Source organism: Selaginella moellendorffii, unplaced genomic scaffold (assembly GCF_000143415.4).
Source record: "Selaginella moellendorffii unplaced genomic scaffold, v1.0 SELMOscaffold_124, whole genome shotgun sequence".
Taxonomy (NCBI): Eukaryota; Viridiplantae; Streptophyta; class Lycopodiopsida; order Selaginellales; family Selaginellaceae; genus Selaginella; species Selaginella moellendorffii.
In genome coordinates, this window is record NW_003314385.1 from 116,877 (window position 1) to 141,233 (window position 24,357).

Consider the following 24,357-nt stretch of genomic DNA (forward strand, 5'->3'; position numbering starts at 1 on the left):
GCCATACAGCGCCAAGGAGCTAGCTAGTGAAATGGTGGAGCGCGAGAGTGCTAGGGCAGGGGCTGGGAATGGAGGCTCTGGCGCCGCGGGCGCTGCTGCTAGCCGCCGCTCCTCGATCCAATGCCAGAATCTCCATCGCCTCCCGGCGGCCGTGCCACAGGAGGATAGTGTGCTGCAGCCACAAGCGGGTGAATTCCGCCACGGTGAGCCTGGAATGGCTGACATCGCTGGTTTCTGGAAGAGGGCGCGGCGAGACTGCTATTCCGACTGCCCAGGTGAGGCTCGAGGACTTGACCAAGCTGCTCCAAGGCTCGCTCTTCTTGCTGCTGTTCAAGTGGATGGGAGAATGCGGCCCTGTGTATCGACTCACTGGAGGGCCGATTAACTTCATCGTGCTCAGCGATCCCGCCGCTGCCAAGTACGTGCTAAAGAACTATGGGAAGTACGCCAAAGGCCTTGTTTCCGAGGTGGCCGAGTTTCTCTTTGGCTCTGGATTCGCGACTGCTGAGGGTCAGATATGGATGGTGAGGTTTTTTTAGCGACTAGCCAACTTCTACTAGAAGTGCTCATGATCGTTCTCTCCTTGCAGACTCGCCGAAGAGCGGTGGTTCCATCTCTTCATCGTAACTTCTTATCCACAATGGTGGATGGGGTCTTTTGCAAGTGCTCCGAGCGGCTTATTGACAAGCTTGACAAGGTCGCGCAGACAGGAGAGGCAGTGAACATGGAGGCTCAATTCTCTCAGTTGACACTGGACGTGATTGGCTTGTCGGTCTTTAACTACGATTTTGATGCGCTGACGACCGATAGCCCTGTGATCCAGGCTGTTTACACGGCTCTCAAGGAAACGGAATCTCGTGCTACAGACTTTGTTCAGTACTGGAAGGTACTCGGTGTAGAAAGATGTCGTGCACTCTTACCATTTGCGTGCAATGCAGGTGCCTTTGCTTTGTCAAATTGATCCGAGACAGCGAAAGGCCGCCAAGGCGGTTTCTCTCATTCGAAACACTGTTGAGGATTTAGTTGAAAAGTGCAAGAAGATTGTTGACACTGAAGGGGAGTGTTTGGAGGGCGAGGAGTACGTGAACAAGTCCGATCCAAGTGTTCTTCGGTTTCTCTTGGCAAGTCGTGAAGAGGTACGTCACGCAACGGTTTTTCTTCACAAAAAAATACTCTTTCCTTCTGATGTAGGTGTCAAGCCAGCAGTTAAGAGACGATCTTCTGTCAATGCTAGTTGCGGGACATGAAACCACAGGTTCCGTTTTAACTTGGACAGTATATCTCCTAAGTAAAGTGAGCAAGTAGCCTCTTCTATCGTCATTATGTTTAAGTGTGGATTTTCTTATTTTCTTTGTTTTTTTTGTTTTTTTTTTTTTGCTAGAATCCTTTGGTGCTTGCCAAAGTGCAAGAGGAGCTGGACACTGTCTTGAACGGTCGTAAGCCCACAGTCGCAGACACGAGAGAGCTCAAATACCTTACACGTTGTATCAACGAGTCCATGCGTTTGTATCCTCATCCTCCTGTATGTCTGCGTAGTAGACACGGTCTTGTTACTAATTTTCTTCTTGCGCAGGTGCTCATTAGAAGAGCTCAAGAACAGGATACACTGCCTGGCGGATATAAACTGGAACGCGGCCAGAATGTCATGATATCTGTGTATAACATACATCATTCACCAGCTGTAAGCTTCAAATCGCATGTTGAATGTTTCCTGATATTCATAATCACACGCAGCTCTGGGAGCGAGCAGAAGATTTTGTTCCAGAAAGGTTCGATCCAGATGGTCCCATCCCGAACGAATCGAACACAGACTTCAGGTGCGGCTAGTAATTTTATTATGGAGCTCTGCTCACTTCGAAAGTTACTCGATTGGCAGATACATCCCATTCAGCGGAGGGGCTCGAAAGTGTGTTGGAGACCAGTTTGCAATGCTGGAAGCACTTGTCACACTAGCAATGCTGCTCCAACGTTTTGAGCTCGAGCTGGTTCCTGGTCAAGATATTGGGATGACGACGGGTGCAACAATACATACGACTAAGGTAAGAGTACGTATACAGTGGAGGAGACCATTGACAGGTCTTTGTTGTGCGTTGTAGGGTCTCTTCATGACGGTAAAGCGACGATGAGAGTAACAGTTTTCTAGAAAAGAAGAAATTTAATCCGCGGATACAATAATAATCAACGATGAGAGTCATGGCCGTTCCTTTCAAGGTGGGCTTGTTCTCATCTCGAGCCGTATGTTTCTTCAAGTGCTGTTTCCGTAGAGCTAGGAAGGAATCTTCTATTTCCTGTAAGGACAAAGGTGGAAAAGCTGGCAGTCTGGACAAACGGCCAGCTGAAGAGGCGAAGTGAAGGACAAGTATACCATCTTTGCCAGAATCGCCAGGAACTAGAGGCCTCAATTCCACCTCTCCATCAGAGAATGAAATGCCTGTGGGAACTCAGGAAGAAGGCGTCCTTTTCTTAGGGGGGTAGCCATCTGCTGGCATAAGTATGGTATGAAGTAGCAGAAGCAAGTAGCATCGAGCGCAAGCAGCAGCGGCAGCAAATTCATGGCTCGTCAGAAGCACAACGGATTACACCGCCACGATCAGCCGACCCTGCAAAACTTACTGGGAAGTGCGACGCCATATAGCCATGCTGGAAGTGAGTACAGCGAGAAGAACGACAAGCTCTACGGCCCGGGCCTGGTATTTGAAGATCTCTTGTACAGTGTGAGCAAGAAAGTGAAGAAAGAAGGCAAGTCGGTGGTGACTTCAGTGGATTTGCTGCATAACATCTCGGGCGAGGCACTCAAAGGCCATGTCACTGCTGTTCTCGGGCCGAGTGGAGCTGGGAAGTCGACTTTCCTGGACGCTCTAGCAGGCAGGATTTGCAAAGGAAGCCTGCGAGGCCGAGTGACGGTGGATGGCAGGGCAGTGAGTACAAGCATGATGAAGAGAATATCTTCATACGTGATGCAGGACGATCAGCTGTTTCCCATGCTCACAGTGTACGAGACGTTTCTTTTTGCGGCTAACGTTCGGCTTCCCAGTGCGTTCACTCCGGAGGAGAAGAAGGCGCGTGTCGAAGAACTGATCACGCAACTTGGCTTGGAGGTGAGTTGTTTAAGCTAAACGTGTACGCTTAGACTTACATGTGATTGTTTTCTCCTGTAGCATGCAGCTGATACGTACATAGGCAACGAAGGAGTGAGGGGTGTCTCCGGCGGAGAAAGAAGGAGAGTGTCAATTGGCGTGGATATCATCCACGGGCCATCTCTCCTCTTCCTTGACGAGCCAACTTCGGGATTGGATTCCACGAGTGCATTCGTTGTGGTGGAACGTCTGAGGGACATTGCGCAGCGGGGAAGCACAGTTATTCTGACCATTCACCAGCCGTCCTACCGCATTCAGCAGTTGCTCAATCGGCTCATTGTTCTTGCGAGGTAGGCATGTTTAAACTCTAGCTAGCTCTTATTACAGCTTTGAGTGGATCTGCTTCTCAGGGGGAAACTGATCTACTTAGGAAAGCCTGATGCGCTCGAGGACCACCTTGCAGGCCTTGGACGGCCTGTTCCCGACGGGGAGAATGCACTGGAGAACCTCCTGGACGTTATCAAAGAGTATGACGAGTCGGACTTGGGTTTGGAACCTCTGGTGCAGTTCCAGAGGGATGGCGTTCGACCGGATGGGCTTGGAGCAGAAGCGACGCCACTGCCATCCAAGAACAGGAACAGGAATTACTACCAAGTCGACGCCGAAGATGACAATGACTTCGACCGCTCCCTTCCAAAGAGCATGGCCATGACTCCCTTGCACAACGATCCCAGGCTTGCGGCTCAGTTTTACAGGGAGTTCTCCGCGTGGCTGTACAACGAAGCCATTGACACGTTAAGACGGACTCCGGCGAGGACACCGGCAAGAGCTTTACGGGGGCCAACACTCTCTGCATGGAGGACGCCTATAGTGGCACCCGAGAAGCAACAGCGGCAGCAGCAGCAGCCAGTGGACGTTTCGGTGTCTTGCACCGTTGCTCTGGATGACCGCTTCCAGCCGGCCCACGCGCCATACTCGGATTTCAGCACCGATGACGAGGAGGAGTCGGAGGAGTGGAGGCACAAGTTTGCAAACCCATGGTCGAGAGAGCTGGTGGTTCTCATGTGGAGGAACTACAAGAACGTGTACAGGACACCCGAGCTCTTCCTCTCCCGCGAGCTGGTGATTGTGGTGATGAGCGCAATGCTGGCGACACTCTTCAAGCGGCCAAAGGACACTCTGGACGGCGTGAACGAGCTCATGAACTTCTACATCTTCGCGGTGTGCCTGCTCTTCTTCTCCTCCAACGATGCCGTGCCCACCTTCATCCAGGAGCGATTCATCTTCATCCGGGAGGCGTCGCACAACGCGTACAGGGCCTCCTCGTACGTGATCGCCAACCTCATCGTCAACCTCCCCTTCCTGGCCATCCAGGCGCTCACGTTCGTGGTGATCACCTGGTGGACTCTCCGCCTCCACGGCAGCGTCTTCACCATCTGGCTCATCCTCTTCGCGTCGCTCATCACAACAAACTCGTTCGTCATGTTCGTCAGCGCCGTGGTTCCAAACTACATCATGGGCTACGCGGTCGTCATCGCCATCACCGCGCTCTTCTTCCTCAACTGCGGCTACTTCCTCAAGCGCTCCCAGATCCCCGGGGTGTGGCTGCCGCTGCACTACATCTCCACCATCAAGTATCCCTTCGAGGCGCTGCTCGTCAACCAGTTTGACAATGGCTACCACGCGTGCTACGCGAATGGGCCCGTGTTCGAGAAGCCGGGGCCGCTGGGCAAGGTTCACACAAGCGTAACGTCCAACTCGTCGTGCACGGTGGATGGAACCGACGTCCTCAAGACCATGGACATGGGTGGCGCGCGAATCGGGGTGGACGTTTTGGTCCTGCTGGCCTGGGGGGTGTTTTACAGGCTGCTCTTCTACGTCATCATCAGGTTCTACTCCAAGAACCAGCGGCATTAGATCTCTTCTCTATGATATTTCGATAAAGCTCTAGCGATCATAAGATCACTAATAAGTACTAGCGCAATAAAGACTAAGTTTCGGATCATCCTACGTGGCGGCTTCCTGGCGTGTGATTCGTGCTTGGCCTATCCGCGTTCTATCCACACCATCCCTGGGCTTGGAGGTGAATCCACACACACCATCACTCACTAGTGCTCTTGAGTTTCAAGGGCGCGATTGCTAGCACAGCAAAGATGCAGGCTCTGGCAGCAATGCAGGCGTCTCCAATGTCGAGCGTGCGCTCCACCATCAGCAGCATCGCCAGCAGCAGTGCTAGCAGTGGGAGCAGCAGCTTCTTCCAAGGTCAGTCCAAGATGACTGTCTCCATGGCGGGTGCGCGAGTGAGCATGATGGCGACGGCGGACAAGGCAGCAGCACCAGCGCCGGCGGGATTCACCCCGCCAGAGCTCAAGCCCGACACTCCATCACCGATCTTCGGCGGCAGCACGGGCGGGCTGCTGCGCAAGGCACAGGTGGAGGAGTTTTATGTGATCACCTGGGAATCGGGCAAGGAGCAGATCTTCGAGATGCCCACGGGCGGCGCCGCCATCATGAGATCCGGGCCCAATCTCCTCAAGCTCGCGCGCAAGGAGCAGTGCCTGGCGCTGGGCACGCAGCTGCGCTCCAAGTTCAAGATCAACTATCAGTTCTACAGGGTGTTTCCAAACGGCGAGGTGCAGTACTTGCATCCCAAGGACGGAGTGTACCCCGAGAAGGTGAACCCCGGGCGGAAGGGCGTGGGCGTCAATCTCAGGTCCATTGGCAAGAACTGCAACCCGGTGGATCTCAAGTTCACTGGCAAGGCCGCCTACGACGTCTAAGATCTCATTTCTAGTTCTCCGTGTAAACCATGAAACTTTAAAAGCAGTCCATGGGCCTTGCATCTCTCACCTTTGAGTAAATGGATCTCGATCGAACTGTGTAAATCTATCTTCTCTTCGTTCCATCTTTTCTTCATTTTTTAAGTAATGTTTATGATAACAAAGAACGCAAGTTTGAAAAGCTTGTACTGCATGTGGTGGTGTTCTCAGGTATGAAAAGTTTGTTCACCTCAGTATCTACTGCAGCTAGGTAGACGTTTCAGTCTTGCCTTTGTCCATTTGAACCTACATATAAACATACACTTTAAATCATATTGAAAACTATGGTGTATGATTCTTCATATCCTTTCATCTCTTCTTGTACAAGATTCTTGTGTAGAATCACATATGTTACATATGAAAACTTTTTAAATCATGAATTACCTTTATGTTGCTAGTAATGTTTATATGCTTATGTATACATAGGAAATAAATGGGGAAAATCATTCTTACACTGCCGCAAACATGGACACAAGGAAAACCATATGGTATGTATATGTTGTAACTGAGAATGTATGTTTACAACAACAAAAAAAAAACAATACCTTATACAAAATCTACTACAACACTGTTATTTTAGAGCTTTTGGAAGATTTACACCTCCCATTCCCCATTAACCTCAAAATATTAGAGGTGGGGATTCCACAATTTTTTTCATTTCTAAAGATGGAAGTATACCTTATGGTTACTAAAAGAAATTATATTTTGAACATCAAAGACAGATAAACATTTTTATGAAGTAGAAGAAGCTGGGCTATGGATTAACACTCACATGTTGTTGGGCCTCAAGTGTTCATGAGAAAGGTAAAGAAGGGGTCACAATCGTCGTGTCTCAGGTCCAACGCCTGGGGAAGAAGTTGACGAGCGTTTCATCTCCTTGATATATATACGCTCGTGGCAGCAGCCTTGAGTCGACGTGGCAGATTGGCTGGCAGTTTAGGGCAGCGCAAAATGAAGCGCAGGAGGGAGGAGGAGAATGGAGGAGGAGGTGAGATCGACGAGGCGCTCCTGGCGGCACTCGAGTCGTCGTCGAGCGGCGCGGGCGCAGGAGGAGGAGGTGGGGCGGCGGTGGAGCTGCTGGACGTCAAGGGCGTCAAGAAGATGGTGCTGGCGTTTGAGCGCAAGCTGCGGGACAACATCGAGGCCCGGATGAAGTACGTGGATCAGCCCGACAGGTTTGTGGAGTCGGAGGTGGATCTGGACGAGGAGCTCAAGAAGATGCACGCATTGGCAGCCAGCCCCGATTTGTATCCGGAGCTCGTCCGGCTCAAGGTAGTGGGATCCATCGTGAGCCTCCTCGGCCACGAAAACACCGATATCTCCACCGACGTTGTCAATCTCCTCAACGAGCTCACGGACGGGGACGTGATCGGCGACAACGAGCCGGCGGGCCTCCTCGTGGACGAGCTCGTCTCCAGCAATGCGCTGGAGCTGCTCGTCCAGAACTTGTCGCGGCTGGACGAGGCCGACCCGGACGAAGCGGCCGCGGTGTTTAACTCGCTCTCCATCGTCGAGAACCTGATCGAGGTGAGGCCGGCGGTGGTGGAGCTCGTGTGCGAGAGGAGCAAGCTCCTCAAGTGGCTCCTCACCAGGATCAAGGTGAAGGAGTTTGACAGCAACAAGCTGTACGCGAGCGAGATCCTGGCTATACTGCTGCAGTCGAGCGCCGCCAACCAGCTCCGGCTGGGACAACTCAACGGTGTGGACACTTTGCTCCAGAGTGTGGCGCTCTACAAGTCGAGGGATCCCAAGAGCAGCGAGGAGGAGGAGATGCTGGAGAACCTGTACGATTGCCTGTGTAGCGTTGTGATGCATCCGGACAACAAGGACAAGTTTGTCAAGGCCGAGGGTGTGGAGCTCATGGTCATTATCATGAAGCAGAAGAAGAAGCTGGCCTACGGATCAGCGCTCAAGGCTCTCGACTTCTCACTCACCAAGTGCTCCGATGCCTGCGAGAGGTTTGTGGACGTGTTGGGCCTCAAGAGCTTGTTCCCGGCATTCATGGGAAAGGTAAAAAAGTGGCTACGATTACAAGGTAACAATTCGGTCTTGCGTTTCAGGTCCCAAAGAAGTCTGGGGAAGAAGTGGATGAGCGTTTGATATCCTTGATATACTCCTTGTTCGGTAAAACGTCTTTCATTTTGTTGCCTTTTTATAAGTTTGTGTTTTTGTTGCAGCTGGGCTGACCAAGGACGCCAGCAAGGAACGGCTGCTGAGCAAGTTCGAAGAGAATGAATACGAGAAGATCGATCGGCTCATGGAATTCTTTGTCAAGTTAGCAGCAGCAGTCATGGTGTAGATTCTTCTAACTTGAGCTCTGTTTTGCAGGTACCACAACCGGGTGAAGGCGGAGTCGAAGAAGCTAGATGCGGAGAGCTTTGAGGAGGTACTTCTCTTGTTTCTTCACTGGTACTGATTTTCCTGCGGGATCTGCAGCTGGACGAGGACGACAAGTACTTGAAAAGACTAGACGCCGGGCTTTTCACGCTGCAGGTACACGTGACTCTAGAAAACCTGACAACACTTTGTGTATTGCTTGCAGCTACTTGCGTTGATTCTCGCGCACATATGGCTCTCCAAGTACGTAGATTTTTGTTCTTCTCAACTGTTGATCTCCTTCCTTTGTTTGTAGGCTCCCGGGCGTGCAAAGTCGCATCGACCTTTTACTGAAGCAGCAGCGGCTGTCTAGAGAAGACGTCAAATCTGTATTGCAGGTAGAGTCCACTGCTATTTTATGTGTCACTGACGTCTAGGCAATTACAGGAGTATCGTGACAATGTGGACGATGAAGGGGGTAAGGCTAGTGTCGAAGCCTTTATAAGTGCAATGTGATCGGGAAAAGACCCTTTTCGGGGATGACCATCTGGGACAGGGGCCATGCTCTCGACAGCATTGAAGAAGATATGATCAGCAGCTATGGAAGATATCTCTCTACTCCCTGCTTGTGTCGACCCATGATGAACTGTTTTGCGACAAATTTTGGTGTTCGCTGCTAAAGGTTTCTTTGCGATCTCACTCGCTTCAAGTTCGCGTTTACGAAGTGGCGTGTGGCTTCAGATCTGGTGAGGGCACCATATTTGCCTACTGAGATTACAAAGACTTCAATATATTATGTTTTACATCTTGTCGTGCCCAACTAAGAAGAATAAGATTGAATCCAGCACATCAAAGAGAAGAGCCTTGTGTCTAACAGGTAAAGCACGATGGTGCTTTACCTGTGTTTGATCAGTGTTTGATTATGCTGCTCTTTGTTTGTGGAGTACTCAGTTTGTCACCTTTCCAGCATCAAGTTCTACACGGGATTGGTCCCACTTGTCCTCAATGCCTTCGGAAGTTTTGCAGGAAAAAGACTTGTTTTCAGGGGAGCCTTGGGTTGTTGCATAGACATTCTGTACTGGAGGAAGATGAATACTGTGATGTTATTCTCAAGAAGTTTGACAAGACCAGTTGCTGCAGTGAAAAAGAATGCTCAGGAATGCAGATTGGACATGCATAGATGGCATATATGCAAGACAACTGCTTACAAATAATTACTTGATCAGTTAGTCTTCTTTGAGCTGATGTGAAATTTTAAGTGGGTTCAAATTACAACCACCGCTTAATATGACAAATGTGAAAATGAACTTGAGATTCTCATGGTTTCTGAATGTGTATGATTTTATTCATAGTATATTCTCTTGAATTTTGCAAGTTCAAAATCCAATGTGTGTAATATACAAAAATGGATAGAGACCGTCTATTTACTAAAATTAGGTTATTTATCTATCTATCTCTCTCTCCCTCTTTTTCTCTCTCTCTATATGTGTGAGTATGGGATCCAAGTGTACAATTATAATCTTGTATTAGCATAATGGGATTTTGATAGCCATTAGATTTTTCAATTCAAACCACTTATTTTTGTATATAAACAGGGTTTCTTTAATGCATATTTTTGTATTCCATACACTTATATAATGGAGATGAGGGGCAACTCTAATCACCTTTGTAGATTTATGATTTTAGTTTTGATTTAACTTTTACATTGTCTAAATATCTTTTATATTTATAACTTTTCCCATTTATTCTCTTTTGTTTTTCTTCCTTTAGTTCATCTTCAAAATCAATAAAGTGTCTTACACTAACCAAAAAGACCATTCCCCTTCTTTTTCACCATTACATTCTTTGGGATAGGCCAACACAAGCCTTAAGGTACTCTCCCCACCTTTTGCAACTATGGTGCCTCAACCATATAGATAGGGTGAGGTTTTGATAAGATCATATTAGTTCTTTGAAATTTTCCCTTTATTATCCTATAAAAATTTATAAAACCTTTTAAAGTCTAAGAAATTATTGATTTGGGCTTTCACCCCTCGAACTTGGACTTAGTCTCAAACTTGAACTCGGACTTAGTTTTGGTCTCAGTCTTGGTCTCAGACTCAACATTTTTCATATACTAATTCTTCTTTTGTCCTTTTCTAAAGATTTATTTATCGATCACTTCATACTCATTCCTCAAGCACTTCTTTGAGAGTTCTTTTCCCACTCTCAACTTTCCAAGTAAAAACTTTGGTTCAAATGTATTATATTTGTTCAGCTTTCACTTTGGCCACTACTATATAGCATACTTTTGGCTGTATTTTAGAACGTAAAGTTACAAAGAACAAGAAGAAGAAAAAAGAAATAAAAGTACTTAAACCAACTAAACCTAAGAAACTAGAACTATTTTGCAATATAACCAAATTTTATGTTGGAGCAAACTTATTAGCAAGAGAAGCTTGCTAATATAGATAGATTTGATATCAATAGTTTATCCTACCCTAGCTGCTTAAAATGTATAAAGATAACTCTTTTGTCCCCTTTAATCTAATTAAAAAAGAGGTAATTATTTGATAAAAGAACTCTACTATTTTATCCCTATTTATCCCCTAAAATTCAAAAGATCCACAGTGATAGTATATTATGGTTTAATGACAAAGAAGTCTTAGAGGTCAATAGGACTTAATAGACAAGCCTTTAAACCCCAACTCAATAACAATGCTAGCAATCACTACCATGAATAGATAGGGATTCAGTAGAGATCAAATAAAAGATTACCAACTAACACATCCAAACTAGACATAAATGTAAACTTTTAAATTTGGACTTCTTGATAGGTCATTCAGCCCAAAAACCCTAAATATCCCAAAACCCTAGAAAAATGAATTCACTTTTATTTATGAGCTCTTTCCCTTTGTATTTGAACCCTTATGGAAATAATTGTTTTGGTTATTTACAATAGAAAAAGAGTGATATAACTTAGTAGAAGCAAAATTAATATCTCATGTGGTTGATTACTATCTCTACTATATATTTGGAACCCCTTATAATCTACCCCTTGCCCCATATAAAAGCTCATTTTATATTTTCAACTAAATAATCTCTAGGACAAGTTTGAAAATGGAATGGTGTTAAATTTCAAATTGGAATATAGGAACACTACTATAACTTTACATTAACATCTTTGGTAGATTTAGGCATATTCTATAAATAGTTAATGGGACTAAAATAGAACCAACATACAAAATATGATAGTGAGAGTGTTTGGCTATATGGCAATGTTTAATTTAACTGACTTAAGCCTCCAATTTTGGGTTGCCACATCTACCACCTCAACAAGCTTGCCACTCATCCATCTCATCAAAAAGCACTTACCAGCCTAATACTAGGCTCACCTATTTTAGGTAGGAACAAGCTTACCCTACCTTTGAACTAACTTATTTTCTGGGGCAAGAGGAGGTGATGCTGCAAGTGAAGGCTACAAGAGAATACAAGTTTATAGGTATATGAAATTTAAAATTTAAAATTTAAAGCCTTCAAATAAATTTCATATGTTCTAATAGATGCTTATATGAAGCTGTTGGTTTTACTTCCTTTTGCTATAGAAATGGATAAGGACTAAAGACAAACTGAGACTAGGTTTCTGAATTCACCAAAATGTACTAATACTCCAGTGAAGAATAGGTGGCATTGACATTTAGTTTTGTGTAAACCAGGAGTGTTGCACTCAATTGTTGTGCTGTTTTGCAAACGGTATAGGCAGTGGATATACTTAGAATATTTTTGAATATTTTAGGATATTCTACCATCTAACTGTTATTAATGTTTATAATCTATAAACTTTCTTAAACACTTCCTGATATTCAATAAGATTAATCTTGTATTTATATGTTATAAACTTCCATTTGATTAATTAGATGCATGCAACGCACAGCAAAAAATTATTATTATTATTATTCTGGTCACTCATTAATCTTTGATACTGCGTGGACCACTGCTCTTATGAACAGTAGGTAAGAAGCTGGAACGCACTCCAATCTGCATGTGTGTAGATACTTTGCGTACATATAATTGCATAACCGTAGTACCAGCTGGCTACCTTTGAATGATTATATGAATCTGTTAGAACAAAAATCATGAAAATGATATAATATTTATGCATATGAGCTGTGTGAGATGTGTAAATTATGAAGGTGGAGCTTGAGTTAGCGCGACTTTCTTATGAGCAGTCACCAATACTTTGGCTGGCTGCCGGGCTTGGTGTCAATGAATTCTTTGCTCATAAGTTCTCGCAGCTTGTCTACCTTTGGGGATCCATCGTTCTTGGGGTCAATACCGACGATCTTCCGGTTGAGCAGTTCTTTTTGTCAGTCGCTCTGCTTGTGATTAGGTACTTTAGAATACATGTTCTTCCGAAGCCCTCTCCAGAAGACTTGTGGAGCTACAGTATCCTCGCAGTATTCGGCTTGATACTTGACGTGTTTAGTATGGCGGTGGGTTGCTCCGGCCTTGCTTTGATGTCAAATGAGTTCAGCCTCTCGATCTTTCTACTGGTGTTCTACTCTTTCTCCTTGCTCGAGACGTTAATCTATTTCCTGGCGAGGGTATCTTGTTTTGCACGAAAGTATTCTATCTGAGGAAACTCTACAAGCTCTTGCATGAACAGCAGGTAAGCAACGAGCAAGATGCTGAGAATCAGGAATGCAATGGTAATGGCCCAGCAACAGTGCCAGTTCATGACAAGTTCAATGTTCAGCTCCTGAATGCTGTTGCCTTCCTTGAGATTTACAGCATGCACCATGAGAAGCCCGCTTACTATGATGCTTTGGACAAAGAACAAGTGTGCGTTCGCAACATTATGGTTTCATCAGAGGGTGGCAAGAAGCGCTGGTCCTTGCCAGCGCTTAGTGGATCTTCCACTCTACTGATTCGGAAGGGCATTCTGCACAATGTGGACTTGGACGAGGTCCTTGAGTTCATCTACAAACGCTACAACGACCCTGCAACTTGGCTACAGAATCTGAAGTACCGCTGCACAAAGTATGAAGTACCTGCACACAAGATTGGGGAGAATCCTACAACTTCAATTTCTTTCACAGGTCCTTGTGGTTTTTGTGTTCGTCACTGTGAACATTCTCTTTCTTCTCCACTGGATGACGAGTATGAAGAACGTATAAGTTATGTTTCACACAACAAGCCTCTGATCAAACGGATCTTCAATGAGCTCCTCACCTGGGAAAGCAGCCTTGACATCCGACGGTCCGCGGTGGCACTCTTGCTTTGCATCTGCGAAAACAAGGAGGCTGCTTCCGTGGTATCTCAAGCTGCTAAATCGGATGACCGACGACTCCAAGCACTTCAAAACGCCTTGCCTCCCAGTCCGGATAACGAGCTTAACAGGCTTCTGCAGAAACTAAATCTTTCAGAAAATGATCTCCAACAGGGTGAGACTCTGGACCTGAAGAACAAGGTCACAGAAACAAAACAAAAGTACATGATATAGATATGTGTATACATATGTGGCTTTTCTATTTCATTGTGAGATATGCCATTAGGAAAGAAGATAAAAGAATCCATAAATCCATATATATATATATATATATATCTAAAATGCTTCTCTTCCTTTGGTCCTTTAGTTCCAACTAGTATAATTGTGAGAATGCATAGTTTATTATGTTTTTATTCTAAAATGAATTTATCTATAAATAAATTAACTGTTAAAAATGAAGTTTTAATTGAATGAGATACTATAATAAACATATTTTCTTTGCAACATATGCCATACCTATATCTAGATCCTATACCACAAAATGTTTGAGGCTTGGTTGCTCAAAGAGTGTAGCTAAACCTTAAATTTAATCTAATATAGGAGGGGGATTAAAGTGAGTTTGGGAAATCCATGAAGTGATGGGTAACATTTTATTACTCATATAATAAATAGTTAAATTTAAATAAAACCAAGTAGAAATTAATATAATAAATAGAAATTTTGGCAAAGGAATTTAGCTAATCCAAAGGCAAAGGTGGTTGAGTAAATAAGGTAAACTGGAAAATTGGAAAAGGAAATTTTTTAGGTTATAAATAATATCTATTGATCACTTAATATAGTTCTTTTGTAAGCTCTTAAATTTAAATTTCTTAAAATGTCACTTAGCCCAATATTACTCAAACCCAAGAATGCATAATATATGAGTTCACATATAATAAAAGCCCATAGTTAAAGAATTTTATGCCATATGAATTCCTTTTATATTGAAGAAGATTAAATTTAGTTTTTTTCTATTAGAAATTATAGTAGTATTATACAATTTTCTCTTTGACTTAATTGCTTATTGGACTTATGTTATTTAATTTCTTGTTATATTTAGGATATGTTTTAACTTTTGAATAAAATTGTTAATTGAACCTAAACTAATCATTTCAACGTCAACTTTTATATTTAATGGATTATGTTAACTTCTTTTGACTCGAGCTTAGCTCTTGAGGTGAGCTCAAAAACCACCTAACCCTTTGTTTTTCCAACAACAAAATTTGTGAGTGTAAGTTTTGCAAAGATAGAGGATAATGTTGGTCCCTCTTCAAATCATGATCATACTGGAATGATCAGAAGTTCAGGTAAGGATTTTAATATGTTTTACTATCATGGTTATAATACTCCTTTTTTTGCAGATGATGAAGATAAACTCCTCTTAACTTTGTCGAAGGATCCAAAAGCTGCCAAAACTCTATCACCATTAATACAACCACTTTCAAGAATTGTAACATAACTAGTTATGTAGCTTTCAATATTTTCATAGGTGTTGGGCAGCAAGAGTTAGAGCTGTTTAAGCTTACTCCAGCCAAATAATAATAAAAAACAATATATTCAGTGTGTGAATATGGTAGTATATGTTCTAGAGAACATGCGTGCCATGTGGGTGGGAATACATGTTTTGGAGAGCATATAGAAGCCATGTAGGATGATAATGGTTTGGCAGTAACATTCTCATAAATAACAAATCTCAATCCAATGGCACGGCCGGATCACCTTAATGAGCAAGAGAGTTCAAGTAGGCACCACTCGCCCAGGAAACAGTCAGGAAGGCGAAAAACATTCCTCGCCAAGTTGGCGTCACTACCATAAGATCTCATCCACCTCCATGTGTAACTGTTAGTCACAATCACTCACATGTAAGAGATGGTTTCTCATTAATACATACGAAGAGCCGCAGTTTGGATCCATTTCATTTGCTGCTGACTGCCATCGCTTGGTGTCGTGGTGAATCTTGCAAGCATTTGCAAATGCCACCCATATCTGTGTCTCGGCCTGGAAAGGCATGGCGTCAAGAACATCCCAAGCGCACTCTAGATGCCCCGCGCGTCCAAAGCTGTCAACCACGCAGCAGTAGTGCTCTTGCCCGGGAAGAATCCCATAGTCCTGCTGCATGGATCTCAAGTAGTGGCAAACTCGCCAGAGTCCACCCAGCTGACTACATGCCGTGAGCAAGCTCACAAACGAGACCCCTCGCGGACAGAGGCCCTCGAGCGCCATGGATTGGAAGAGTGTAATTGTTTGTCCGGCAAGCCCCGCGTTGGCCAGAGCCGTGAGCATCGTGTTCCAGGACCACTCGTCTCGTTTCGGCATTATATCGAAGAAAAGCCGGGCTTGGCGGACGCTGCTCTGTGCGTGCGCTGCAATCAGCGTGTTCCAGGACACCACATTCGTCTCGGGCATTCTCTCAAACGCGGCCACTGCCTCGTCGACATGCCCTTGGTTAGCATTCACTGCGATCATGGAGTTCCAGGAGAGAGTGCTCCATTTTGGCATTCGATCAAAGACTTTCTTGGCTTGTTCTGTATGGCCATTGAGGCCAAAGGCTGCCACCATTGCATCGCACGACACAAGATCTCGATTGGGCATGGAGCAAAACATTTGTGTGGCGCGGTCGAGTGTCCCCGGGGATTGGGCGTAGCAAACCATCATCGACGTCCAAGTAACTGGATCCCATACGGGGATTTGAGAGAAGAGGTTCTCTACCTCTTGCGTCCCTCCGGCATGAGCGTAAGCCGTGATTACCGTGTTCCATGACACTCGGTCTCTTACAGGCATCGACTCAAACAGGATCTTGGATCTTGCGAGGTTACCACTGCGAGCTGCCGCGGCGATGAGGGAGTTCCATGACACAACGTCCGGCTCTGGGATGGCCTGGAACAGATCCATGGCTGCCTGGAGCTGCCCTCTTTGAGCATATCCAGCAAGCATCGTGTTCCAGGAGTTCACAATAGTTTCTGACATCCTGCTCATCACCTCGAGGGCGTTATCTATCATTCCAAGCTGGGTGTATGCAGTGATCATCGCGTTCCAAGACACCACATTTCTCTCCGGCATCCTTGTAAAGATTTGGCTCGCATCTTGGACATGCCCGGCTTGGGCATATGCGCAAAGAAGAGACGTCCAAGAGATTACATTGGTCTCTGGCATTTTCCCCAGAAAGTACTCTGCAGCATCTATATCCCCAGATTGTGCCAAGACCCCAACAATCATTGTCCAGGAAATCTCGCTGCGACATGGCATTACTTGAAACAGTGACTTTGCTAGCAAAACGTTCCCGCAATGGGCATATGCAGAAATAATCAGGTTCCAGGAGACAGCATTAGGCTTGTGAATCGAATTAAAGACGCGACGGGCCTCCTCCAGGCTCCCACATCGAGAATACATCTGGATCAAAAGATTGGAGAGATACGTATGCTGGTGTGGGTTAACGAGATGCCGCTGGATGCAGGCGTGAATGGCGCGCGCCTCGCTCAGATCCTTCGCCGATCTCACTAGTGTCACGTAAAACGTGCTCTTACAAGACCCTGTCATCCATTACACTGGAGCAAACCCAGGAAAATTTGCCAGAGAATGCCCGGAGTGGGCATCTGGAGACGCAAGCGTCCAGTTAAGAGCTGGTTTATCTTTGAAGAGATTGGCTTACGTGGCATCCGGCGGGCCAATGGCAATGAGCCCCTTATCCACAAGGGATCCAATTGGTGGCGGGAGAAAGAGAGGGCTTTCTCCAATCGATCCATCCATCCGAGAGCAATGGCGGCCACAGCGGCAATGGTGTCCTCGGCGGCGGCATTGGCATCGTCGCGGAGCGGCGTCCATGGCGCCAGCCTCGTCTTGGCCAAGGCGCCCCTCCCCAAGGCGGTGGCGGCGAGGCAAAGCCTGAGCTGCAGCTGCTCCATGGCGGACGAGGAGGAGCAAGGAGTGTCGAGGAGACTGGCCTTGGCGCTGGCGGCCGGAGCTCTTGTGGCCACCGGCAAGGTGTCCACTGCGAGTGCGGCTTATGGCGAGGCGGGTAAGCCGTTCTCCTCTTCCTTGCCATGGTTTTAGCTAGCAAGCTAATCCAATTGTCTCCTCGCTTTGCTCGAGCAGCCAATGTGTTTGGCTCGCCAAAGCAACAGTCGGGCTTCACCACCTTGACCGGCGATGGCTTCAAGCTGGACGTGCCCTCCAAGTGGAATCCCAGCAAAGAACTCGAGTTCCCTGGCACACTGCTGCGATACGAGGACAACTTCGACCAAAAATCCAACCTTGCAGTCATGGTCATCCCCACGGACAAGAAATCCATCACCGACTACGGATCGCCCGAGGACTTTCTCAGTGCTGTAAGTATCAATCATCTCATGTCGATTCACTTGATTTCTTGCTTTCTTTTGCAGTATAGCTATCTCCTCGGCAAGCAGGCCTATGCTGGCAAGACCGTCTCAGAGGTATAGTTCATCTCATCCATGTCCATGAATCGAGCTCAAAGTTTTTGCGTGAATCCTGGCTGGCAGGGAGGATTTGATCCCAACGCCGTGGCCACTGCCGCGGTGCTACAATCCAAGACAAAAGACATCAATGGGAAGAAGTACTACGATCTGGATGTACTGACCAGAACAGCCGACGGTGACGAGGGTGGCACGCACCAGCTGATCGTTGCGTCCATCAACAATGGCAAGCTCTACTTGCTCAAGGCACAAGCGGGCGACAAGAGGTGGTTCAAGGGCGCGCAGAAGTTCGTCAAGGGTGTTGCCGAATCCTTCAGCTTGGCTTAGATATATATACCTTATAGCAAGCTCCACCACAAAGCTCTAAAACGTGAAAGAAAGCGATCCTTAAATTCATCGCTGATCGCTCTCGCTCTCGATAGAGGTGTACATTTTCTACGATGCTTGCGTGAATTTTATTCAAGGAATATCAGAAGAATTTAAATTGTAAACCAGTTTGGCGCGAACGATTACTCTCGAGAACTTTGTTGATCAAGTCTTTGATCTTCCGAGGCGATACCTTGAAAGCAGCGCGAGCGGCCTGTTTCACCTGGGCAGCCTTGCTCCTCACAAGTTCGCCCTCGTCAATCACCGCGCGAAAAGCTTGCTCGAAAGCAATTCTCGTGATCAAACCATCTTTTCCATCTTTCGCCAGCCCCACGCCAATCCCCAAGTGCTCCACGATAATCCGTGCGTTCCCTCGCTGCTCTCCATAAAATGGCATCGTGATCATCGGAACGCCCCGGCTTAAGCTCTCCATCGTTGAGTTCCATCCGCAGTGGGTCATGAAACCACCCACGGCCCTGTGCGACAGAACCAAGAGCTGTGGTGCCCATTTCCTCACCGCCATTCCTGTCTTGTTCGTCGTCGCCCGTTCCAGGAATCCTTCCGGAAGTAACTCCTCGGCACCATTGTGCAAAACCCACAGAAATCTCTTCTCGCTTGCTTCCAATCCAAGCGCAAGCTCTTCGATTTGTTTCCGGTTAGCGCGAGCGAAGCTTCCAAACGAGATGTACACGACGGACGCGGTGGGCTGCTCGTCCAGCCATGCCAAGCACTCGACTTTGTCATAGTCTTCACAAGCATTGTCCTCCGCGAAGTAAGAGTCTGGAAGCAAAGGCCCGATATCCACGAAAGGAACCTTGTTGGGATTTATCTGGGGGTTCTCGCTCACAGCGATGCATGCCTCCTCCTCGATCGCAGCAAACGTGTTGCACATCACTCCAGCTGCCTCGTGATCTCGAACAGCGTTTGTCACGTAGAAATCCCGCATGACTTTGGGGACTGTCTCTAAGATCAAGTCGATAACTTGGTCGCTCGAGAGTGGCGAGAGTCCAGCCGAATCTATCCCGGGTATTCGCACCAGCTCTTGAACTCGTACAGGAAGCTTGTTCTGGTGTAGCATATTCTTGACGTAGAAATGGAAGGCTAGTGCCATTCCCGGCGATGGGTAGAAGATAATCCTGGGAATGTTGAGCTCGTCTGCTACGTCTTGGGCCCAGGAAGCAAGCAAGTTGTCCGTGATGATGCAGCTTATAGGAGGATTGGCAGCACTAATGAGCTCCTTAAGTTCTACTCCATCTTCGGGATGGAATCCAAAGGCCCAGCCCATGAGCTCCATCGAGTCGTGCCCTGAGCTCGATTCCTGCTGCTCTTTGGAAGGGAAGTTTTTCTTGAGCGTCTGGAACTTGATGTGTGGGTTGCATGCTCGTGCTTTGGCCTCTCTCTTCACTTGCTCAAGCCTAAAATCATGACAAACGTAGCTTACCTCGAAATCAAGGCCGGCTAGCCTGCTCGCGAGCACCAAAGCTGGGATCATATGCCCTTGAGCTGAATAAGGAACCACCATCAAGTGAGGGACCTCCTCCTCCATTATTGATCACTCTCCTTGGTACCCTGGACTTCCTTCTAGACAGGCCTTGAAACAAATGGTGCCAAAATGATCACTGTTGTTCCGGCAAAAATGAAGCAGCATAGCTCGCTCGTAGCATCGACAAACAAGCTAAAACGAATCTTAAGACAGAGCATAAAAAACAAAACAAATACCATCGGTGAGGATCGGCTTGTTAGCTTATGCCACCACCTCGGGTAGTTGTCCATCATACTTGATAACCTCCTCTAACTCGTCATTGTTACATGACACACCTCACCACATCTGTTAGTGCAGTGTGCTTTGATCCCGATTTGTCTCATGGTATCGGAGCTGGGATAGCATTATGGAAGGAAAGCCATCCATCCACAAGTTTGATGGAGAAGAGATTCAAGATCCATCTTGAATCCTACCTCTTGTTTCATGGTTTGTAGGGGATTGTAGATGGGACAGAGCCATCACCAGCTCTAGGCTTTAGCGCTGCTGAGGTGCATGGTTAGAACGTTTGGGATTCCAAGGCTAGAGGGAGTATTGTGATGTGCTTGTCCTTGAATGTTTTCTTTGCTGCTCCATCAATTCTAAAGTCCATTGTGGTAGTGCTTTGGACATGGTTGAGTGACACTTACAGCACCAAGAGTGAAATGGATGTCTTCAACTTCTATTCACAAATGGATTCCTTGAGGCTAGAGGAAAATGGTAGTATCCAGACTCACATTGCCAAACTCCAAGGCTTCTTCACACAATTTGCAATTGTTGGGGCAAAGCACTATCTCACATATGAGCAGCAAAAGATGCAACTCTATAAGTCCTTGCCAGCTAGTTGGAAGAATGCAGTTGAGAGCTTGCTTCTCCAACTAGGGATGACTTGGGCAGATGCCATGAGGAGTCTTCACAACATTGAAGCCATGTGGAACGAGAGAGCAGAAATACCATAGGCTATGTATGTTTTGCAGGCTTCTGGTAAGCCAAGGTGGCAAAACTGCATACAGCTGCAAATGCCCAGAAAGGGCAAAAATCCATGGCATCTGGGCATGCCAAGAATCAATGCATTTGCTGTTTGGAGATGGGCTATTGGGCTTGAGATTGTACTAGCTATGATGGCAAAAAGCCAATCTACTCAAGGGTGATGGAATTGGTACAACAAATGAGGCTATTGAGGAGCTCTACAATGTAGAGGCAGTTGTAGCACCGAGTAGGCAGCTCTTAGACTCTAGTTGTACTAATCTTATGGGCAATAAGAAGAGTTTTTTTGAGTGTTATCAGTTGAGAATTGGAAAATGTGGTGTTTATTTAGGTAACAATACCACTATCCCTGTGGAAGGCATTGGGCAATTTGGCTCTCACTTGACCATAACATTTAATGTGTGAGACACAAAATCCCTAGGCCCCAAAGTGGAGCCGGAAGGGTGCCACGTGGTAGTGGCCGAAGCGAAAGCCAAACGAGTGTAGCACGTTTGGACTAAAAGCTCCGACTTGAGAGGTCGAGAGCGGGAGTGGAACTCCCAACAAAGTGCTCAAGGAGCGAGCACGAAGCGAACAATAAGCAAGGCTCCAAAAAGGGACCCAAAAAGGACCAACACATGACACGTGGAAGTGTCCGAGATGGAGTCCGAGGCGGACCCTAGTTGGAGTCCGAGATGGACCCGAAGTGGAGTCCGAGATGGACCTGAGATGGAGTCCGAGATGGACCCGAGATGGAGTCCGAGATGAAGTCCGAGGTGGACCGAGACGGAGTCCAAGGTGGACTTGAGGTGGAGTCCGAGATGGACCGAGATGGAGTCCGAGATGGACCGAGACGGAGTCCGAGATGGAGTCCGAGATGGAGTCCGAGATGGAGTCCGAGGTGGACCCGAGGTGGAGTCCGAGATGGACCGAGACGGAGTCCGAGATGGAGTCCGAGATGGACCGAGACGGAGTCCGAGATGGAGTCCGAGATGGAGTCCAAGAAGGACCCGAGATGGAGACCGAGGTTGAGACCGAGACCGGGACCGAGACCGAGACCGGGACCGAGACCGAGACCGAGACCGGGACCGAGACCGAGACCGAGGCCAAGGCTGAGACCGAGCCCGAGTCCGAGTCCGAGTCTGAGAGGGTGAAAGCCCAAAGCGTTCGTCTCCCAGACCCTGGGGGGTTTGGTGAGCTCCAAAAGTATAGTAGGGGGGAGGACTGCAATGGAGCCAGTTTGGCCAGGAAAGGCCAGTTTGGCCTAGGAAGGCCAGACCCAGTGTTGGGTGATAAACTGACCACTGGGAAGTCCAAGACTAGAGTGAATACGGACCGACAAGCAGGGTAGCTTGGTGAAGTGTTCAAGGGCCGGCTCTAGTTCCCCCGGGAGATCGACTGGCCGATGCTCCTAGTCCAAGTGTGGGTGGCGCTACTTACTTGGATACCAGGCGTGGCTCAATAGAACCTCGCTCTAAGCCCATGGCTAGAGCACCTAAAGGCGAAAGGTGGGGAGAGTACCCAGGTGGCTCGCGTAAGGCCACGGTGTTCCGAAATGTTGTCCCAAAGGCCCAAACTGTGGAAAGGAAGAGGAGCAGTCCTCTGAGGTAGTGACCAAGGACACAGTCGTGTGGTGAGGAAGTCCCAGAGGACCGTGGGACTTAGTGGTCGGGTGTAAGCGACTAATTTTTCCATTCTACTTTAGTCACTTAACCACACCTCCAACCACTTAGAGGAGTCTCGTTCACAACCTCCATAGGTCCAATTTAGGACTTGGGACTTGCTAGCCCCAAGAATGGCATCCATGCCACTCCACACTTGCACCTGGTCCAAGTGCTCCACGTGTCCGGTCCCAAGACCGACACCCAAAGGTACCACTGACATCTCGGCCCGTTACGCTAAGGCCATGCCCATTCACCTTTGCTGCACTAGTGGTCCAATACCACTTGCATCACCATCCCGTCTCTCCAAGACTGGGCCATCTGTCCACGAGTGGTCATCCTGGATCCACTCCTTAGCATCCTTAGGATGCCCACAGACCTGGGGAATCGCCTTCCCGAAAGTCCCTTTGTCAGTTCCTACCAAGTCCCTTTCTGCCCCTGGCCGTGTTTGCCAACACTGCCACTGGATCGAGGCCCACAGGCCCGACCACTAAGTCCCATGGTCCTCTGGGACTTCCTCACCACACGACTGTGTCCTTGGTCACTACCCCAGAGAACTGCTCCTCTTCCTTTCCACAGTCTGGGCCTTTGGGACAACATTTCGGAACACTGTGGCCTTACGCGAGCCACCTGGGTACTCTCCTCGCTTTCTGCCCTTGGGTGCTCTAGCCATGGGCTTAGAGCGGGTTCCGTTGAGCCACACCAGGTATCCAAGTAGGTAGTGCCACCCACACTTGGACTGGGAGCATCGGCCAGTCGATCTCCCGGGGGAACTAGAGCCGGCTCTTGAACACTTCACCAAGCTACCCCGCTTGTCGGTCCGTGTTCACTCTAGTCTTGGACTTCCCAGTGGGCAGCTCATCACCCAACACTGGGTCTGGCCTTCCTGGGCCAAACTGGCCTTTCCTGGCCAAACTGGCTCCACTGCAGTCCTCCCCCTTACTATACTTTTGGAGCTCACCAAACCCCCCAGGGTCTGGGAGACGAACGCTTTGGGCTTTCACCCTCTCAGGCTCCGGACTCGGACTCGGACTCGGACTCAGACTCGGACTCGGACTCGGGCTCGGGCTCGGTCTTGGCCTCGGCCTCGGTCTCGGTCTCGGTCCCGGTCTCGGTCTCGGTCCCGGTCTCGGTCCCGGTCTCGGTCTCGGTCCCGGTCTCGGTCCCGGTCTCGGTCTCGACTTCGGACTCCATCTCGGACTCCATCTCGGGTCCATCTCGGGTCCACCTCGGACTCCATCTCGGACTCCATCTCGGACTCCATCTCGGACTCCATCTCGGACTCCATCTCGGGTCCATCTCGGGTCCATCTCGGACTCCATCTCGGACTCCATCTCGGGTCCATCTCGGACTCCATCTCGGACTCCATTTCGGGTCCATCTCGGGTCCACCTCGGACTCCATCTCGGACTCCATCTCGGACTCCATCTCGGGTCCATCTCGGACTCCATCTCGGACTCCATTTCGGGTCCATCTCGGGTCCACCTCGGACTCCATCTCGGGTCCATCTCGGACTCCATTTCGGGTCCATCTCGGGTCCACCTCGGACTCCATCTCGGGTCCATCTCGGACTCCATCTCGGACTCCATTTCGGGTCCATCTCGGGTCCACCTCGGACTCCATCTCGGACTCCATCTCGGGTCCATCTCGGACTCCACTTCGGACTCCAACTCGGGTCCATCTCGGACTCCACTTCGGACTCCAACTCGAGTCCATCTCGGACACTCCCACGTGTCATGTGTTGGTCCTTTTGGGTCCCTTTTTGGAGCCTCGCCTTTTGCTCGCTTCGTGCTCGTTCCTCGAGCACTTCGTTGGGAGTTCCACTCCCGCTCTTGACTTTTCAAGTCGGAGCTTTTGGTCCAAACGTGTTACGCTCGTTTGGCTCTCGCTTCGGCCACTACCATGTGGCGCCCTTCC

General features: G+C 47.9%; 7 protein-coding genes across 8 annotated transcripts; 5 read left to right on the plus strand and 2 right to left on the minus strand.

Moving 5' to 3' along the window:
* The first annotated feature begins 4 nt into the window (after positions 1-4).
* On the plus strand, positions 5-2,249 carry LOC9644459 (carotene epsilon-monooxygenase, chloroplastic). Its single transcript, XM_002991766.2, has 9 exons — positions 5-524; positions 590-886; positions 939-1,136; positions 1,192-1,293; positions 1,382-1,522; positions 1,574-1,681; positions 1,735-1,817; positions 1,877-2,039; positions 2,097-2,249. Exons 1-9 carry the CDS (start codon positions 69-71, stop codon positions 2,124-2,126), a joined length of 1,578 nt encoding a protein of 525 aa, XP_002991812.1. The 5' UTR covers positions 5-68; the 3' UTR covers positions 2,127-2,249.
* Positions 2,250-2,345: 96 nt separating this feature from the next.
* On the plus strand, positions 2,346-5,082 carry LOC9644131 (ABC transporter G family member 17). The gene is made up of 3 exons (XM_024665614.1): positions 2,346-3,098; positions 3,159-3,427; positions 3,488-5,082. The coding sequence occupies exons 1-3, from the start codon at positions 2,553-2,555 to the stop codon at positions 4,992-4,994; spliced, it is 2,322 nt and encodes a 773-aa protein (XP_024521382.1). The 5' UTR covers positions 2,346-2,552; the 3' UTR covers positions 4,995-5,082.
* Positions 5,083-5,117: 35 nt separating this feature from the next.
* Positions 5,118-5,982, plus strand: LOC9644132 (photosystem I reaction center subunit II, chloroplastic). Its single transcript, XM_002991768.3, has one exon. The coding sequence runs from the start codon at positions 5,231-5,233 to the stop codon at positions 5,855-5,857; it is 627 nt and encodes a 208-aa protein (XP_002991814.2). The 5' UTR covers positions 5,118-5,230; the 3' UTR covers positions 5,858-5,982.
* Positions 5,983-6,832: 850 nt separating this feature from the next.
* On the plus strand, positions 6,833-9,020 carry LOC9644133 (beta-catenin-like protein 1). Its single transcript, XM_002991769.2, has 8 exons — positions 6,833-7,906; positions 7,957-8,020; positions 8,074-8,170; positions 8,225-8,282; positions 8,333-8,389; positions 8,439-8,476; positions 8,529-8,610; positions 8,660-9,020. The coding sequence occupies exons 1-8, from the start codon at positions 6,848-6,850 to the stop codon at positions 8,726-8,728; spliced, it is 1,524 nt and encodes a 507-aa protein (XP_002991815.1). The 5' UTR covers positions 6,833-6,847; the 3' UTR covers positions 8,729-9,020.
* A 6,321-nt stretch (positions 9,021-15,341) lies between these two features.
* On the minus strand, positions 15,342-17,036 carry LOC9644135 (pentatricopeptide repeat-containing protein At4g02750). Its single transcript, XM_002991796.2, has one exon. It carries the CDS (start codon positions 17,034-17,036, stop codon positions 15,342-15,344), a length of 1,695 nt encoding a protein of 564 aa, XP_002991842.2.
* A 158-nt stretch (positions 17,037-17,194) lies between these two features.
* On the plus strand, positions 17,195-18,420 carry LOC9644460 (oxygen-evolving enhancer protein 2, chloroplastic). Of its 2 annotated transcripts, XM_002991771.2 has the most exons (4): positions 17,195-17,514; positions 17,592-17,824; positions 17,879-17,929; positions 17,996-18,420. In XM_002991771.2, exons 1-4 carry the CDS (start codon positions 17,256-17,258, stop codon positions 18,254-18,256), a joined length of 804 nt encoding a protein of 267 aa, XP_002991817.2. In that variant the 5' UTR covers positions 17,195-17,255; the 3' UTR covers positions 18,257-18,420. The 2 variants fall into 2 exon arrangements, with proteins under 2 accessions (XP_002991817.2, XP_024521362.1); XM_024665594.1 differs by having other exon boundaries at positions 17,197-17,514; positions 17,592-17,929.
* LOC9644136 (UDP-glycosyltransferase 13) lies at positions 18,399-19,841 on the minus strand. The gene has a single exon (XM_002991797.2). The coding sequence runs from the start codon at positions 19,839-19,841 to the stop codon at positions 18,399-18,401; it is 1,443 nt and encodes a 480-aa protein (XP_002991843.2).
* Between the last annotated feature and the right edge of the window lie 4,516 nt (positions 19,842-24,357).